The sequence below is a fragment of the Coturnix japonica genome, chromosome 17 (genome assembly GCF_054131305.1).
Source record: "Coturnix japonica strain WE chromosome 17, WE-NBRP24, whole genome shotgun sequence".
Taxonomy (NCBI): Eukaryota; Metazoa; Chordata; class Aves; order Galliformes; family Phasianidae; genus Coturnix; species Coturnix japonica.
Window position 1 is genome coordinate 13050152 of NC_140679.1, and position 17372 is coordinate 13067523.

General features: G+C 58.4%; 1 protein-coding gene across 1 annotated transcript; it reads right to left on the reverse strand.

The window, feature by feature from the left end:
* Nucleotides 1–218: 218 nt before the first annotated feature.
* SLC9A1 (solute carrier family 9 member A1) lies at nt 219–17078 on the reverse strand. The gene is made up of 12 exons (XM_015883617.3): nt 16668–17078; nt 6253–6713; nt 4985–5235; nt 4556–4773; nt 4093–4295; nt 3810–3899; nt 3364–3434; nt 2901–3074; nt 2690–2798; nt 2217–2318; nt 1870–1939; nt 219–1422 (listed from the first exon to the last, which is right to left on the reverse strand). The coding sequence occupies exons 1-12, from the start codon at nt 16993–16995 to the stop codon at nt 1100–1102; spliced, it is 2400 nt and encodes a 799-aa protein (XP_015739103.2). The 5' UTR covers nt 16996–17078; the 3' UTR covers nt 219–1099.
* Between the last annotated feature and the right edge of the window lie 294 nt (nt 17079–17372).

The window sequence follows — 17372 nt, forward strand, 5'->3', positions numbered from 1 at the left end:
CGTCCCCTCACCCTGGCCTGGATCTCTCCCCTCACCCTGCACCAGGCACAGCTCAGTCAGGGCCCATCCCGGTGGCTGCCCACATTCCCATCTCAGTGCCATCATTTCCCAGCTGTTCATCAACCAAAAGCAGCAGCAACGTTGGGAGCACAAATGGGACCCACAGGAGGAGGGACATGGGGGGGGGGGGCAGGAAAGAAACCCACGCAAACGACACGACAAATTAACATTAATTTATTAGAATATTCATGAAAAAAAACAAAAAAAAACCTCAAAACAAAAAAAAAAGAGAATCTCTTCAGACGTGTTGGCGTTTTCTTGTTCTCTTTCTTCCCTTCCTATAGGATGAGATTTGTCGGTGCTGGTTGCTCCCCTCCTGGAAGCAGGACACGATGCCGGCGGGACGGCGAGTGGGGAATACAATCATCATCATCATCATCATCATCATCATCATCCGCGTGCGGAGCCGAACCCGGGGCTGTCTTTGGTTAAGGAGCAGCGCTGCTTCCAACCCCCGTGTGGGGCTGAAGAAGGGGACATGCATGGGGCTGGGGGGGCTCGGCGCCCAGGAAGGGCCAGGTTTGGATATAGGACCCCCATGTGGCTATAGGATATTGAGCAACACCCCGTGTGAGCGCAGCACTGGGGTGGGTGGCCCTATGGGGAACGCAGCCATGGATATGGGGTGTTGATGCAGATCCTGGCCCCCACCTCCACGTGCTACAAGCAAAGGGAGGGGTGAAGCCGTGCAGCCCTATGGGTGCCCCCAGTTCTGCAGCCACAGCCCAGCGCCGCCCCATAGAGTCGCTGTGGGTCGGGGTCACCTCCAGCACAGCCCCACAGCACCGCCAGGCCTGGAGCACAAGGAATGCCCTCAGCCCAGGGCTGGTGTCCCCCATTGGGGCTCCATCCTGCTCCTCAATGCCAGTCCATGGTTGGCATGGGAAGAGCTGACCCCGCAGCTCCCGTCCATCCAGGACGGTCCCCCCCCTTCCCAAAGCCGCTGTGTAGTGATAGAGGAACCCGAAAGTGTGGGGGGAACAAAGAAAGAAAACCAAGAGAGAGAGAGAAACCACTGTAAGGAGCGGGCAGACCCGCACTACTGCGCCTTGGGGATGAAGGGCTCCCCTTCCTCCGGCTCCTGCTGCGGCCCCGGGTCGCTCAGGCACCGCAGCATCCGCTGGCTGCTGGGGCTGTCGCTGGTGCCCGGGGTGAAGACGTCGTCAGTGCCGGGGGAGGAAGGTTCCTTGGGCCTCATCACCAAACCCTCCTCATCCTCCTCGGGTGAGGGCGGGAGGCCGCTGCAGCCTTGGGGCACCTCGTTGGCCAGGTCCACAGACTCTGGGGACTGAGGGGAGGCCGGGTCGATGGTGATGATGGGGAGGTTCTCAGAGTCCGGTTTGGGTTCGTAGGCCAATGGGTCTGGAGGGGAAAAGAGAGGGGGCACCCAGTTAATGCACTGCGGGTCTGTGGGGTCTGCACCCCCCGGCCTCACGCTGACATTGCAGCCGTTGTGAACGGCCTTTTTCTGTACATCCCATTGGGAAGGAACAGGCCCAGCTCTGCTTGCACGGATTGCAAGGGGCGAAGCTGCCCTCTGCTGAGCAAACAGTGCTGCAGCAAGCAGCAATGCTGAGTGATGCTGCTTGGGGTCCTCTCCTGCCGCCTAGCTGCTGAACACAGGGATGCACAAGGCAGAGGGGATGGGACAGCAGGGGGGACACAGGGCAACAGAAGGGACAGGGATAGTGGAAGGATGTGGGACAGCAGAGGGGAAAGAGGACAGCACAGGGATACAGGACAGCACAGGGATATAGGACAGCACGACCCCTGAGTGCCAGCACACACAGTGTCTCTGTCCCACCCTACCTGAGCCGATGCGAGCCCTGGACATGGTGGGAGAATCGATCTTGTTGGCTGGCACTGTCAGGTAGGAGTTCTGCAACCAGAGCACAGGGAAAGAAGCATGAGGGACTGACTGACTGCAGCCAAACGGGGTCAGCAGGGAACGCTGAGCCTCAGGGATGAGCAAGAAGCAGCAGCAGGATGCAGAGGGTAAATGCATCCTCCCAGCTGTGCTGCAAGGACTTGATCAGCGTCTGCCTTCGTGCTGCAATGAGCAGAGGGCAGGAGCAGCTGTGCTGGAGCCCCATGCAGGACAGTGGTGCCCTTCCCAGGCTGGGAGCCCCATCCACCTCCATGCCCACCCCCCTGACCTGGTAATCCGCCTCATGGATCTTCTGCCTCCTCAGCAGCATTTGGTTCCAGGCTTCTTCATAGGGGTCAGCCACCAGCGTGTGTCGGTTGTAGGATCGCAGCTGTGAAAACAGCCAAGAAAAGGAGATGGGTTGAAAAATGGAAAGGCAAAGGGAGGTTACAGCACCAGCACCAGCACCAGCACCAGCACCAGCACTATTGGAGATGGGACCAAACAGCCACCCATGGGCACAGCACATCCCTTCCCTTGTGGCTCATCCCATGGGATGCCTGATGTCACCCACCACGGCCCAGGAAGGGCTCAGCCAACAAGGCAGCAACACCCAGCACCATCCCAGTGTCTCTTGGGGAGGGAACACAGACTGGGAACACACAGGGCTGAGCTCAGGATGGGCAGAGGGGCACAGCTGGTGCTGAGGGCTGCAGACTGAAGGCCATGCCAGGGAAGCAAAGGGGAAATGTGGGGCCTCACCCTCTGCCTGGTTTTCTGCAGGTTGGTGCGAAGGATTTTCCGGATCTCCTCCTCCTTGTCCTTGGACAGGGATGGGACGGAACGGTCCTCAGGCTTGGGGCTGATGTTCCTGCATGGACAGACAGCACTCAGAGTCACGGTGCCATGGCACACAGCGGGGCTGCTTGCCCTGCAGCCACCAGCAGGCAGCATGGACTGAATGGGAACTCACTGGATGGAGACAGTGGAGATGGTGGAGGGGATCTTGCCCAATCCCCCGCTCTCCACCAGCTCGATGGCCTGCTTCATCTCCATCTTGTGATAGAAAGCGATGAGCTGCGGCTCCTTGGAGCGCTCTCCTGCTATCAGGCACTTCTTCACATACTTCTTGTTGAAGCGATTCAACCTTCCCAACGACGTGGGGAGAGAAGGACAGGCAGTACATCACATCTGCCCCCAGCCCAGCACACCCGCTGCCCTGTCATCTCCCTGCAACCTGCCATCTCCCTCGGGCACAGGTTGGGACCCCTCCGGAGCCAGGCAGACCCCACAGCCTCGAGTTGCTATGGGGCACCCTATAGGAGTCCCCTCCCTTTGCACACAGCGAAAACCCCAACCGCAACCCTGTGCTGCCTGTTGGCAACTCATCCCCATCCCCACCACCCCCCCAGGTCCCACCAAACAACCCTCCTCACTTGTCTTTCCAGTGGTGATGGCCGTAGTGCCCGCAGATATCCTCGATCCCCGTCAGAAGGTGATCCAGGAACTGCAAGAGAAGGCGCAGGGCACGGGCAGCTGGTGGGCTGCCACCACCTCTCCCCCCCCACCCCACCCCACACTGACAAGGGGTGACGTCATTCAATGGGGTGTGACATCAGGGCTGTGGGGCCGGGGGGGCCTCGGGAGGGCGGGCTGTCCTACGTAGCTCAGGCAGAGAGGAGAGGTGTGGGTCGGAGCGGGCATCGGACGACACAGAAGGGGAGAGCCCTCGCTCCGTCCCCCCTTACCTTGGGCACCACTTAGGGGCAGCTCCCGCTCCGTGCACCCGCCTGGGTACAGCGGTGGAGGTGGCAGAAGCAGAGAAAGAAAAGGGCTAAGGCAGCGAAGAGACGCGTGCCAAGGGCCGGGAGCGCGGCGTTACCTGCGTGTGGATCTCCTCGTTGATGGAGCGTTTTGTCTCCTGCTTCTTCTTCACAGCCAGCAGATCCACCAGGGGCCGGATGGTCATGCCCTGGGGAGGGGGGCAGATGGATGTGGTGGGTGGGGGGCAACCAGCCCAGGGCATGGAGTTGAGGCTGAGTGGGCTCTAAGGTCAACTCCAACCTCAGCCCTCCCATGACTGTATGGTTCTATGAGTGGCAGCTCGTTGCTCTCATCACTCCCACACCCCCCCTTGTCTCTCTGCCCCCCCACGTGCCACCAACCTGCACGAAGACAGTGAAGAAGATGACGGTGATGATGGCCGTGAGGAACATGTCCCTCATGTTAAAGTGCTCGTAGTCGAGGAGGTAACAGAGGGAGAAGGCGATGGCTCCCCGCAGGCCCCCGTAGGCAATGATGAACTGATCCTTCGGTGTCAGCTTCACAATCCGGAACTTGTTGATGAACCAGGTGAGGACCAGGACGCCTGGGAAGCACATAGAGATGGTGAAGGAAGCCCCCAGACATGAAGACCCCCCCACAGAGCCCAGAGCAGTGCTGTGCCCTTTAACATGAGGGATATGTTCCCTTGGGTACACGCTCATCCCAACCCCATGCCCAGCACAAACGTGGCCTCACCCCCATAAAGCCAACCAGCAGCAAAGCCCAATGGCTGCTATGGAGCAGTGCTGCCCAGCCAACCCCACTCACCCCAGCAAGGCAAACTGGGGCCTGGTGAAAACCCACCTAAAACCCTGGCGATGAGGCAGAAGAGCAGCGCGCTGATGACGAAGGTCCAGTTCCAGTAGTGCTGACCAGCCACAGTGGAGACACCCAGGAAGATGAAGATGAGGGTCTCGCTCACACTGCTCCACATCTTGAGGAAATACTTGATGGTGGTGTGGGACTTGTGGGAGATGTTGGCTTCCACGTAGGGCCGCATGACCACACCGGAGGCGATGAGCCTATGGGCAAGGTGGGGGCACTCAGTGGATGTGGGGGGCAGCTCCAAGCCCTGACCCTGCAGCACGGGGCTCGTGGGACAGCAGGGGGGGCAACATTAAGGTTGGGTGTGCGCTGGCCATGCTGGGACTAACATGGAGAGCAAATACCCCAAAAGCAGGGTCCTGGGACCCCCTAAAAGTGGGGTCCTCATCCCACCCACACCCAACTCACGCCATGATGCCGGAGAGGTGGAAGATCTCAGCGGACAGGTAGGCCATGTAGCTGTAGAGGAAGACGAAGAGGGGCTCGATGACGCGGATGCTGGAGGTGAAGCGGGACGTGAAGGCAGCAATCACGCCATAAATGACGCCCACGAAGATGCCGCCCAGAGACACCACGAAGAAGCTGAAGAAACCAAGGATGATGTCGATAATGGTCACTTGCTCAAAGTTGGCAAACTCCTCAAATAGGTGATAGAGGACCTGGGAATGAGAAGGGAGAGGGGGTTTCAAACTGCCCCAATGGTAAGAGATCCCCTCACCTCCAAGGGGAAGGATCCCCTCTTGCTGTCACACAGCTGGACACACATCCAGGACAGCTCTGTTCTACAGTCCCAGCTGCCGTCCCTGGAGGGGCTTCAGGCAAGTAGGACCCAGCAAGAGACTGTTCCCACTTCCCAATGAATAAATGCTGTTTTGCAGCTGACGGGGCAGCCTTGCAAGGAGCCCACCCTGGGCTGCAGCTCTGCATTCTGGATGTATTTACTGGAGAGATTTGAAAGCAGGAAAGGGAATCTGGCTTCCGAGCATCCCGCAGGGCACTGGGAGCAGTGGGAGGGCAGGGTGCCAGGCCCAGCATACCAGAGCTGCTTCCTGGGGCCCTGGGCTGGGACAGATGTGAAAGCAGAAGGCAAAAGCTTTCCTTAGGGATGGGAGCGAGGACACAGCCCTGGGCAAAAGGGGAGAAAAGCTCCTGGGAAAAGCCCTGTGCTGGGACAGCACGTTCCTCATCACACTGAGCACAGCAGATGGGGCGTGGGAGCAGAGCCAGGGGAAAGCAGTGGGCTGGGAGTGAATGTGGAGGTCAGCACTGCAGGGAGGAGGATGACGGCCCTGCCGACACCTGGACACAGCTGTTCTTTGGGGACAGCACGGACCCTGTGTGCTCCTCATTGCTGGCTGAGCAGCAGGACCATGAGGGCCCCTATCCCACAGCTGGGGGGCAGAGTAAGGCAGCAACGCCCCACACTCCTCCCTGAGATGCAGGAGAGCTCTGAGCTCATTCTCCCGGCCTTCCCAACCCGCCGAGTGAAGCACATCACCTCAGAGCACCTCTGCAGTGTTTTCAGCTGCTATATTTAGTCCCTCTGCACCTGCAGAAGCATCACAGCACTGCAGCCCTGCAGCCTGCACCAGCAGCATCCCATAGATGGATGGAAGCAGCCCCAGTGCCACCCCAAAACAAACCCTGACCCCTTGCTGCCCCCCATCCCCACTCACCACCGTGACGGCGTCGTTCAGCAGCGACTCCCCAAAGACCAGGATGTGCAGCAGCTCGTTGATGTGGATCTCCTCAAACACAGCCAGCACGGCCACAGGGTCCACAGCCGAGATGATGCTGCCGAAGAGCAGGTTGGCCAACAGGCCGATGTGGTTGAGGCCACTGCCACCGATCTGGCACACAGCGTACATCAACCCCCCCAGGAAGAAAGCATTCCACAGCGTCCCCACCACGGCGAAGATGAGGATGGTGCCCAAGTTCTCGGTGAACTGCCTCAAGGGGAGGAAATAGCCGGCATCCAAAATGATGGGAGGGAGGAGGAAGAGGAAGAAGATGTCTGATTTGAGGATGGGGGGCTTCTCGCCCACCGCTTTGATGAGCCCGCCGACCAGGAGGCCCACCACGATGAGCAGGCAGCTCTCGGGAACCACTTTGGACACTGAGGACATGACGTGGAAGCCTGGAGAGGAGAGAGCAGAGCACACGTTGGCTATGGGAACGGAGGCTGTGGGAATGAGGGATGGCTTCCCAGCCCTTCCTGCGGCCTTTAAAACCTTCTGCTGGCCTCAGTTTCCCCTTCTACTCCTTACTCCCAGATGTGAAGTGGAAACTGGAAGCTGGGCTGACATTCAGTGCCACTGCTGGTCCTCACAGCACAGAGGGGCTCAGTGGAGCCCCAGCCCCATGACAGCACTGGCAGCACACAGTGCTCACACAAGGTGCTGCTGGCTCCAGCTCTTCCCAACACTTAATTACCTCCCATCAGACCCACACGGGGCTCACACTGTGCCCAATGGCAATGTCCCATCCCTTAGGATGCCTTGGGGTCATTGCAGCCCCTCCAACCCATCCCTGTGAGAGGGCTGCAGAGACAGGGAGGGCTTCCCTGGATGGTCTCCTGGGATTTATAACGATGACTTTGAATCGAGGCACATTTGTTCCCTGGCAAAGGGATGGTTTTCCCATCAGGCACCGCTGACGCCGTGTTCCATCGTTCCTTCTGGCCGTGCCATCTGCACAATGTGGACTCAAACCCTCGTCGGCTCTGCCCCATCACACTGCCATCTCTGCACCATCACACTGCCAGCTCTGCCCCATCACACTGCCAGCTCTGCACCATCACACTGCCAGCCCTGCCCCATCACACTGCCAGCCCTGCCCCATCACACTGCCAGCTCTGCACCATCACACTGCCAGCCCTGCACCATCACACTGCCAGCTCTGCCCCATCACACTGCCAGCCCTGCACCATCACACTGCCAGCTCTGCACCATCACACTGCCAGCCCTGCACCATCACACTGCCAGCCCTGCACCATCACACTGCCAGCCCTGCACCATCACACTGCCAGCTCTGCCCCATCACACTGCCAGCTCTGCACCATCACACTGCCAGCCCTGCACCATCACACTGCCATCCCTGCACCATCACACTGCCAGCCCTGCACCATCACACTGCCAGCCCTGCACCATCACACTGCCAGCTCTGTACCATCACACTGCCAGCTCTGCACCATCACACTGCCAGCCCTGCACCATCACACTGCCAGCTCTGCACCCTCACACTGCCAGCTCGTCCCTCCCTCCTTTGGTGCAGCACAAACATGTCTGGAAAGCAAAACGCTTCCCCCTGTGCCTCCTGGACACCAGCAGTGAGTCAGCTGCCGGCTCCCAGGATGGAGCAAACCTCCAACTGCTCCTCTGTGAGCTCGTGCTCCTCACAAGCTGAAGCTCTGGATGGGTCTGGCACAGCCCCATAGGGCTCTGGTGGCTCTGGATGGTCTCAGGTGCTGTGATGAGGGGGTAAGGAGCTTTCTATGCTGGCTTTGCTGCAGCAGCACTGGCAGAGCAAAGCATGGGGATGGCAGAGGAGCAGCCCCCCAGAGCAGGTTCCCTATAGCACATCATGCAGGGTACCACCAAGCAGAGCCCAGCCCCATCCTCCTCACTCCCACCCTATGGATATCAATCAGTGCTGCTCAAATCCTTCCTTCCTGCATGGAACAGGTCTGGAGCAACCAGCCTGTCCCCATCAGGAGCTGCTCCAGGCTCCCACCATCTCTGCAGGTGCCACACACGTCAGGTGCAGCAGCATGGTGCATGATAATCCCTTCCCCTTGCACAGAGCTCACTGCAAATGGCACTCGGAGCACAGCTCAGCATAAGGCAGCCCTGGCCACAATCAGATGGAAAGCTACACAAGCAGCATGAAGCCCGCAGCCCACCGCTGCTCACTCACAAGCGCATCCCATTGTGAATATAACACAAATGCTGATAATTAAACATCTCTCACTGCTTCCCCATGAGCCCCCAGGATCCCAGCAAATAGGAACAGTGTCGAGTTGATGTGAATTTGGTGCTTTAGGTCCCTAAAAATACACTGACACGGGCTGCATGTTAATCGTGCCTTTGATTAGCAGCTCATCCGCTATCAAACATCTTGTGTACCCAGAGCAAGAACGGTTGGGTAAACACCAACCCTGAGAGCAAACAAGGAAACGTGTGAGCTGGTGGGTTCAGCTGCTGCCCTGCAGGGTGAGCACGGGGCTGCAGTGCAGGCTGAGCTCTGGGTCAGGGCAGGGCGGTGGGACCGGCTCTGCAGCCTGCAGGTTTGCCAAGGTCAAGTGCAGCCCAAGCTCCAAAGGGGGGTGAAATCACTGTTGTAGGGGTTTGGGGCTGTAGGTCCCAGAGGTCCAGCCATGTGCTGGACCAGGCTGCCCTTCCCCAGGCCCTCAGTGATGGATTTGGTGCTGTGTAAACATTTACACCCAACCCAACCACCCTGGACCAGCTCCAACCTACACGCTGTTCTGTCCTTTCTCAGCTGTAACTGGGTTGGATGTGTTGGATGCTGTGCCCCATGCTATGTAAGCTCCTTCCCATGGTGTGGGCTCCTTCTCTCCCTCCTGGCCCCAGATGTGCCATATCTGAGCTGCATTCTGCCCGCGCTGCAGATGGGAAGGGTACAGAGGGACGGGATTTGAGGACAGAGGGATGGGACAGGGAAGGATGCAGCTCAAAGAGGAGATGTGAATTGCTCCATGCTGCTCCCAGCCACTTGGGAATCTCCTGAGGTAACAAGAACTGCCTGCCAATGGGGAGCAGCCATCTGCCTCCATGCACAGCCCCATCCCACCCAGCCACAGATCCCCCCTTCCCATCACCCCAGTGCTGCAGTGCAGCTCTCCAGCCCGGGATCCAAGGTCAGCTTAGTCATCACTCTGGCAGCGCTTGGTAGATGTAAAGACCTCTCCCTGAGCAGCACGAAAAGAGCGTTTTAATAACATTTTAATCAAATACTTTCCAAGAGCACTCATTTACGGTGAAAGAAAAAGCAGCGAAGCCTTTATGCACTTCTCTGCTCCCACCCCTGGGGCTGCGCTCGAGTCGGAGCCAAAGAACCCTCCCAAGACCTGAAAATCACCCGTGTTGGGAAGGAGCTGTGCCTTCATGTCCACCCAGCAGGGCTGCCCTGCGGAAGGACAATTCCTTCCTTCTGAAGGGGAACGGAGCTGGGGGAGAACAGGGACAGAACAGGGGTTGGGGGCAGCTCTCCATCTGCCCAGGGTGCAGCTCAGCTGGTGAACCCCAAACCTGCAGCTCAGAGCAAGAAATGCTGCTCTGCAGGGGGAAGGGCTGTGCTGAGCAGAGGCGGCGGGGGAGGACTTTGGGTTGAGCTGTACCTGGCAGTGTCTGCTTGTTGCTCTGCACCTTTCAGGTCTGGACTCACTGGGGCCGTCCCAGTGCTATCAGCACCGCTCTTATCTCCTGCACAGCAGCACCTTGGGGTCGGTCACCTTCTCACGCCCACCTGCCTCGCTGTACACACAGGGCTGTACACACAGGGCTGTGCCAGGCAGCCATGGATCTCCTATCACCTAAACCACCTCCCATTCATTTGTTTGCAGCACAAGGGGCAAGAAAAAGGAATAATGGGTGATTCAGCGTGGGGGGAGCAACGTCTGAGCTCTGTTTGAGGGCAATGTGAGTGGGAAATCAGCTGTATAACAAGGGCTGGATCCCTGGCAAATAGCAACGGGTCTTAATGGCTATTGACAGCCATGGGACTGTCACCAAGGAGCTGGGGGTGTTGGTGCACATGGATATTGCCTTGTTCTGTGCTGAGCCCTGGGTGCCGAGTCACCAAAAGCAGCATCAATTAATTACGTTCCCATTCCTTGGCTTTTCTTCCTAATTAGCAGAGAGAAAATAACGAGGTTTGAGCACAACGCTTTGTTTGATCTGGAGCAAATCATTGCGGCTCAATCTCTTCCTGCCTTGGGCAAAGCCCTAATGCACAGAGCCCTGCAGGATGCAGCACTGCCCTGGGACCCCGACAGCACTGCTGCAGTGCTGCAAAACAGGAGGAGGATGCAACAGTCCCCAGCACACCGGAGAGCTGTGAATCATCTGCAGGCAGCAGGCATGTCAGCCTGCCAGGGCTGCTCCGTGCTGACAAACAAGCTGATGCAAAGCACAGAACGGCCATAACGAGGTGCAGGGATCTGTGGCTGAACCTCCCCACGTCTGCAGGGGGAACCGTATCAGCAAAGAGCATCCCTGCAGCAAAGCATGGCAATGTGCAGGCAGGAGCCTTGCGAGTTGTTTGGAGAGCAGGGAGAGGTGATGCAACAAAAGGCTCGTCCCCTGGTTTGATCTCCAAAGCACTCACAAGAAATTAACAGATCAACTGGGAGTCTTTTACAGAGCTGGTATTAATTTCCTCCCGGCTGTAAAGAGGAACGAAGAAACAAAGGGCATTAAATGCACTTGTCTGTGTCCCCCAGTGAACAGCGTGTGAGCAGCTCCACAGCTCCCAATTTCCAGCCCTATGTTTAGATAAGAGAAGCCAAGGACACTCCGCAAGGGAAGCAGATGGGAAGGAAGATCCATTTGCAAGGTCAGATGAGAGCCCTGAGGTCACCCACCCAAGTGCCCACCCAGCAGCACCATCTCCTTGCTAACCCACAGCACCTGGGAAGGAGAACCCTATGGAGCCCTGGAACAGCACCCGACAGCTCCAGAGCTTCCAATGGGGAGGAAAAGCTGGGGGCCCCAAGCAGCAGGACTGGGCTGGGCTGCTGTACAGAGCTGTTACAAGGGGCCAAGGCAGGGTTTGGGATGCTGGAAATGCATCACGTGCCAAACTTGCTGCTGGAAAGCCCCGATAGCTCCAGGAACTATAAACCCGTTGACTCAATGACCGCAATCCTCTCCCGGGCACATTCCAGAGCCACTCCTGGATTGCAGCACCAAAGCAGGATGGCTTTGCAGCAGCTCCATGCAGTGCTTCACCCAGCCCTCACATCAGGAAGGTTCCAGCAGCAGCACTTGGGCTTTTTGAGATGGCTTTTATAAAGGAAGGGCTCCAAAAACAGCTCCAGCCCCACAGAACAGGGTCGGGAGCCAAGCAGGACTGCACACAGCTGCACTTTGCCCACTTCTTAACTGCTGCAGTGCACACAGATGGCACAGATGGATGGGCTGGGAGGGCTCGGTGCGGTGCAGCACCACTGCATGCATCACCTCCTGCATGGATCACCCAGCCCAACCATCACTGTTATCCACTTGTGGGACAAAACCTTTACGAAGACACCACATTGCTCCAGAGAAGGAGATGCCTAAAACCACACTGCAACCACACAGAGCAGCACTGAACAAATGGAGGCCCTTGGAGCCTCAGGAGTGAAGCCCAAGGTGAGCAAAGCCCTCCACGCCAATCAGCCTTTGCAGGAAGAGCAGATTTCCTCGCAGGAACACGAGCAGGAAAGACAAACAAAAGCTTTTCAGGAAATAACCTGCTGGTGTCCGCTGCGATCACAAGGAGGATGTGGCCACAATATTGCCCTGATTACTACCGGGCTTTGCCAGCTGAAACAAAGCGACTTGATTTGCAGCACACGACGGCAGCGAGTTGGGAAGAGTCAGCCTGTATCAATGCATCCGGACAGGAGCTCCCAAAGGAAACTGAGGCACGGCACAGCCTGACCTCCAGCATTGGGGTAAGGAGCTGCCTCCTGAGCTGCCCTCCTTCCCTCCCAACCTCCTTCCCTCCCCCTGCATTGGGTTGAGCCTTTGGTCACCACTGTCCCCATGAAGCCCATCCCATGGCATGGGGCCCTGCAGGTGGGTCGGGCTCCCCAAAGGCACCCAAAGCAAAGCTGCCCCATTCCCAGCGACACGCAGCAACACGTGTGTGCCTGCAATGGTTTGCATTCCATGTCCTTGTTCCCAAGCAGAAGCACGTGAGCGCTCCTCTGCCTGAGGGAAGAGCAGAACAGAAAGGCAGGAGATTCTCACCTCTCAATTAATACACAGATGCCGGAAAAGCAGAGGGAAATCAGAGGGTTGAGTGAGATCTCAGGCAGCACAGATGGCACTCACACAACCTGCCTCGAGCAGCACTGAGCTCAAACACGTGGCCAAAGAAACCACCGCCGAGCTCTGCTCCATTGCTGCTCTATGGCAGAGCCACTGCAGCCCTGACCAGCAGGGATAGGTGCTGTCTGGGGATGCTCAGTGCTTTGGCAGCGCGTTCCTGATGGATTTCAGCTTTCATTGGAATAAATGAAGCCTTGGGGACCCGAAAGCAAAAAGAACAACTCAAGCATTCACAAGGCAGCTGCAGCAATTCATCACTGCTTCCTTTCATGTTCCCCCTTTCTGTACCTGCCTGCAGAGCAGCACATGGAGCGATGCTCTGAGAGCAGCCCCAGCAGCAGGGCAGCCCCTGCAGCAGTTCCATGCCATGTCTGGCCCTGCCTTGCAGATAAGGAGCTTTGCTCCCCTTGAGTTTTGTTTGGTTTCTTGCTCAGCTTTCAGCAACAGGCAAAGCAAGAACTGCCTGCCATGGCTGCTCCCCCTGAGCCAGCAAAGCAGAGGGTGAAAGCAAAGCACAGCCTTTAGATCCTTCCCCCATAAGGCAACGGGAACACAGCAAGTCTGCATTAGTCAGGGACTGTTTCAATTAATTAGCACGAGAATTTTACACTTCTATTGGCACCAGCTGCATCAGTTCTTCCAAATCCTTTCCTGTTGTTCCCAATGACAGAACAGCCACCAGATGATACCAAAGGGAACACGTGTTGGGGGTGATCTCACCCAGTATCTACAGCCCGGAGGAGCCTGAAGGATGTGGGAATCTCACATCAAATGTCCCATGGACTCAGAGCACAGAGCCCAGGCCCTGCAGCTGCCCTGGTCCTCCTTCCCTCCTGCTGTGCTCACACCACGGCCCGTTTCCAGCACAGAGATGCAGGTTTTGGGGAAGCACAACTGGCTGCTTCCTCACTGTGTCACCCCCAAGCCCTGCAGGTGGCATCGCAGCATCCCCAGGTGTCACCATTTGAACCTCCCACCCACACAAAGAACCAGAGGGGGTGGCATTTGGGAAGCGCTCGGGCTCTTTAGCACCCAGCTCTGCTTGTCAGACAGCAGCTGTCAGCCTCTAAAAACGGTCCTTTGGCAACGGAAGCAGCGAATCGTGAGGGCACAAAGCCCAACCTGCAGCCCCCACACTTTGCTCTGCTCCCAGCTCCTATACCAGGGAATTCCTCCATCCCTCTGCTCCAAGACAGCAGCAATGTCCCCACAGCAGCCCTGTGTCCCCCTGCAGGGTGCACGGCTGTGCCAGCACTGCTGCCCTGCAGGGATGCTCTGCCCAGGATGGGGATCCTCCTGCACAGGGACCTCAGACACAGGGACAGAGCGAGCGCTGCAAAGCAGGTTAGAGCCATTGGAGCAATGACTCAGTAATTACTTCAGGCTCCAAGCAGAACCTGAGCGCTGCGTTGGGCTCTGAATTCACGTCATTCATGAGCAAAAGGATGGCACAGCTCAGGGCCATGCAGGGACCCCACAGCACCCTGTAGGAAATAACATCCCCAGGACCCATTTGCACTACGTGGCTGCTCCCTGGAGTGGGGCTATGGAGCTGTGGGATGCAGCAGGGCTGGGCTCCATCACAGCCCAGTCCTTAAGCAGGATGGAAACGGCACCTCTGTGCTTTGTGGTTCTAAATGGCAGAGCCTGAGGAGATGGAGCTGAGCCTGAGCCCTCCCCAAGGTCAGCAGCATTTAGATGGGAGCAGGGGCTGAGCAGCACAGCACCACCAGCCCCAGCCCATGGAGCAAAGGGACCACGCTGCAGCCTCCTGGCACATTGCTACCTCATTCTTCTCCTTCCCCCCCCCGGCAAAGGAAAAACATTTACAACCGAACCCAACTTGCACTGTGACGGTTCTGAGACAAAGTCTGGCTGCAGTGCTCCCAGCAGCTCCAACTGATGCTGCTCCACCTCCACCAGCACAGCCAGTGCTGGGAGCTGAGTGCATGGAGCTGGGGAAGCTGCAGCAGCACTGCTGAGTCTGTCCCTCACCCCCACCCCTCTCCCACACAGCCTTAAAATACCACTTGGTGCGAAGGGAAGCGCTCAGCAGGAGCCTCCCCTTCCGTGTGGGATGAGGGGAAGCAGAAGCAGCTCGAGCCTGTGGGCCATGGATTGGTCACACATCAGTGCTGTGCCCCCAGGAAGGGAAGGAAGCGTCCATCAGCCAGCAGCAAAAAGAAGCCACCAACCTCTGGGATGCCCCTGCACTGAGCCCCGCTGCTGTTCATGGCACACAACACTGCTGTGGTTTGGCAGGAAGCTGCTGCACTGCTGGGATAGCTGGGGGAGATGGACAACAGGAGGCACCGAGCTGCAATTAGAGCCACGCTGTTAATTCCCAGCCCACACTGTGTTTGTTCCCCTCTTTGAGGGAGCTGCCTTGCAAAGCCCTGCTGGATGGGCAGGGATGGGCTCAGGGGAGATGTCTGTCCCCAACAAAACCCCTTGGGAAGTTGCAAAGCAGCTCCTCCAGCAATGCAACTCCTCCAGCAATGCAGCTCCTCCAGCAATGCAGCTCCTCCAGCAATGCAGCTCCTCCAGCAATGCAGCCCTCCAGCAATGCAGCTCCTCCAGCAGTGCAGCTCCTCCATCACAGCCTTGCATAACGCTTTCGATGCAACAGGACCCAGGCTCAGCTCACAACCAGGAATAACTTCCCATAGGCACAAAGGGAAGAAGCAGCTCCACTGCTGGGCTCCACGCTGCGGCGTTGCTCACAGCCGTTGCTTTTGGCTCCTCCTTTCTCCTTCAGCTTCCGCACAGACACTCCGGATTTCATCACTCATTCTGCTCCGAGCAGGATGAAGCCAAGGCAGCGCCACAGCCCCCAGCACCCAGCAGAGGCCGCGTGGTTTGGGGATCTGGTGTTTCCTGGTGTGTGGTTCCTCTTTAGGCACCCTAAAGCCATGTAGGATGGAGCTGCACCTCCTGCTCGGCTGCTTTGCTCTGTTCCCTCCCAGAAATGCAGTGAGCTGCTGGGGCTGGAATGTTTTCCCTTGTAAATCAAGCACGCAGGAAGGGGAAGGAAAATGGGGTTTAACCAGGCAGTGCACATGAATGGGGTGGGGTACGGCAGGGCACGGTGTGCATGGGGGTCACCTGGACCCCTCTGCGCTGAGCAGAGCAGGGGTTGGAGCACTCAGTGCACAAAGCACCGTTCCCATTAAGTCACAGCTCTCCATGAGGAACAACTGCCGTTAAACCCGATGGGAATTGAGGTGCAAAACCCACGGGAATGCAGAGCTGCTCCCATCCCTCCCCCCCTTCCAACCTGGGGAAGGTAACAGCGCAGAGAAGCCTTGGAGCTGGGCACTGCTCACAGCCGGGGCTGCTGCACTGCATCCCTCAATGGGGTGATTCCCCCACTATCAAAGCTGGGGAAGCACTCGAGTAACCGCGGCCACTTTGTGTCCCACCACCCCGAGCCACATTGAGCTGCCCAGCGGGTTGTGCTGCAGGCAGGGATAGGAGGGAGGGGAGCACGGAGCTGTTAGAAAGGATTTCTGCAAGGTTACAAAAGGCACAAGGTGGGTTTGGAAAGGAAACAAAGCACCGAACAAAAGCTTCCTCCCCACCGGTGGAGAAAGCAAAACTAAAACGTCAGGGTGCAAGGGAGGATCCGCTGTGGGGTGGCATTAGAACCATCTGTAGGGTTGGGGGGCACTGTGCTGCTGCCAGGCCTGCGGCAAACACAAGGTCGTGGGGAGAGAGGAGGATGCCCACTGCTGCTGTGGGATGGGGGGGTTCGTGTGGGCACTGGGATGCACCGGGGGGGCTGCCCTGAAAGGACAGGGGGGGCTGCAATGGGGTGTGCAGGGTTTGTGAGCCCAGGGGGTTGCATGGGGGGGTTGCAATTGGGTGCTCATAGGGCTGCAGTCAATCAGGGGGTCTCAGGGCTCACAGTGGGGTGCTCCCATGATGCTCACAGCACCCACCCCATGCACCCAAAGGGTTCCCCACTCCCGGGGGTCTCCAGCCCCGCGGTGCTCCCTCCCCCCCCTCCCCCCCCCCCAGCCCCCAGCCCCTACCCATCTTCATCAGGCAGGCCAGTAGGATCCAGAGCGCGATCTCGAAGGGGATGCGGACGTGCGAGTAGTCGATGCTGAGCACGGGGAAAGCCTTGCGGGTCTTGGGGTGCCCCTCTGCCGAATGGTTGTGGTGCTGCCTGTTCAGCGGGTGAACCTCCTGCGCCGTGGCCGGGGGGGCGGCGGTGATACCCCCGGCTTTAACCCACGGCTGCTCCTCGGTGGGCTCGGGACCGTGCGAGGCGTTGGCCTGCAAACCCTGCCCGGGTAACAGCGGGCCCAGCAGCAGCAGCAGAGCCCAGGGAAGGGCTCGCAGGGCCGCGGCCCCCATGGCCGAGGGAGCCGGGGCCGCCCCGCAGAGACGCTGCGAGGAGATGGGACGGCAGCGGAACGACGGTACATCCCGGGGCGGCCGGGGGGGGACGCGGGGAGGAGGCGGAGGCGGAACGTGGAGAGCTGGGAGGGGACGGGGCGGGGTGAGACGGGGGGCACCGGGAATGGGAGGGAGGGGGGTTAAAGGGGGGATTAAAGGGGATGTAAACGGGGGTGCTGAAAGGCAGGGAGCGACTGCAAAGGGTGACGGTGGGAACGGTGAAAAGCAGGGTGTAACTTTAAGGAGGGGGGTTAAAGGGGGGCAGGGATAAAGAGGGGTGATGAAAAGGGGCGTGAGGCTGCAGGGGTGCAATGGGGATGGGAGCGGGGTGCAGG